Below are 1155 nucleotides of genomic sequence, written 5' to 3'. Positions count from 1 at the left end.
GCCGAGCCGTGCCGCTCGCCCTTGGAGTCCTTCTTGAAGGCGTAGGACACGGTGATGGGCCGGTTGCACAGGTACTGCCCGTTCATGGCCTCGATGGCCGCGTCCGACGCGTCGAAGCTGGCGAAGTTGATGAAGGCGTAGCCCTTGGAGTTGCCCGTGTCGGGGTCCCGCATGATCTTGGGGGTCTGCAGGATGACCCCGAAGGCGCTGAAGGTGTCGTAGAGCAGCTTCTCGTCGATCTCGGGGTCCAGGTTGCCGATGAAGATGTTGGCGCCCACGTCCAGGTTCTTGTTGTGGGCGGAGGCCTTGTTCACTCGGATGGGTTTCCCGTAGAGCTTGATCATGTTCATGATCTTGATGGCGTAGTCGGCATCCTCCTCGCTCAGGAACTCCACGAACCCGTACCCTGGGGGACCCCAAAGGGCTCAGGGGCATCCCAGGGGGCTCGAGGGGAACCCAATGGATCTTCAGGAGAGGGGAGACCCCCCCACTTGATCTAAACCTTAGTTGACTCAAAACCCCATTTAATTATGGACTGGAACCCCCTCTATTTGATTTTAACCCCACCTGATACTTCATTTCATCCCCACATGATCTAAACCCTGATTGACTCAAAAACCCATTTAATTATGGATTGGACCCCCCTTGATTTGATTTTGGCCCCACCTGACATTTCATTCAATCCCTACTTGATCTAAACCCTGGGCCCCAAACACCCCCTGTGGGATGGAAGATGATCCCCCCCTCTCCCCACCCCAATTCCACCCCGGCTCTGCCCCCTGCTCAGGTCTGGGGGTCCCAGCCCCTCACCCTGCTGCTGGACACCCCACCCGTGTCCTCCCGACCCCCGTTCTGCCCCTCCTTGGGATTTGCGGGGTCCCCGTTGGGATTTGGGGAGTCTCTCACCCTGGTGCTGGCCCGTGACCCGGTCCTTGGGCATGTGCGTGTTGACCACGGGCCCGGCCTGCAGGAAGAGCTCCCAGAGCAGGGGCTCGCTGACCTTCTCGTCCAGGCCCCCCACGTACACCGTGGCATCTGTGGGAATGCAGGTCAGAGCCGGAAAACCTCGGGATAACGGGGGGCTCGGGGCTGGGATCCCTCAAGTCAAAGCCCCTCCAAACCTTCACCAGATCCCCCCTAATCCGCCCTTACCCA

The 1155-nt window shown here is 59.7% G+C and overlaps 1 protein-coding gene across 1 annotated transcript in view; it reads right to left on the bottom strand.

The window, feature by feature from the left end:
- SF3B4 (splicing factor 3b subunit 4) overlaps window positions 1–1131 on the bottom strand; it is a 21069-nt gene extending 19938 nt beyond the window's left edge. Inside the window, exons 1-2 of the mRNA XM_029957991.1 lie at window positions 907–1131; window positions 3–406 (exon numbers count right to left, since the gene is read on the bottom strand). Coding sequence (XP_029813851.1) covers window positions 3–406; window positions 907–940 — 438 coding nt within the window. The 5' untranslated portion in view covers window positions 941–1131. The remainder of the gene's footprint in view (window positions 1–2; window positions 407–906) is intronic.
- Window positions 1132–1155: the final 24 nt, after the last annotated feature.

This window comes from Manacus vitellinus, unplaced genomic scaffold, assembly GCF_001715985.3.
Source record: "Manacus vitellinus isolate BGI_N305 unplaced genomic scaffold, ASM171598v3 scaffold_134_pilon, whole genome shotgun sequence".
In the NCBI taxonomy this organism is placed as follows: domain Eukaryota; kingdom Metazoa; phylum Chordata; class Aves; order Passeriformes; family Pipridae; genus Manacus; species Manacus vitellinus.
The sequence above is the reverse complement of the archived record's forward strand: the minus strand, read 5'-3'. Positions and strand labels throughout refer to the sequence as shown.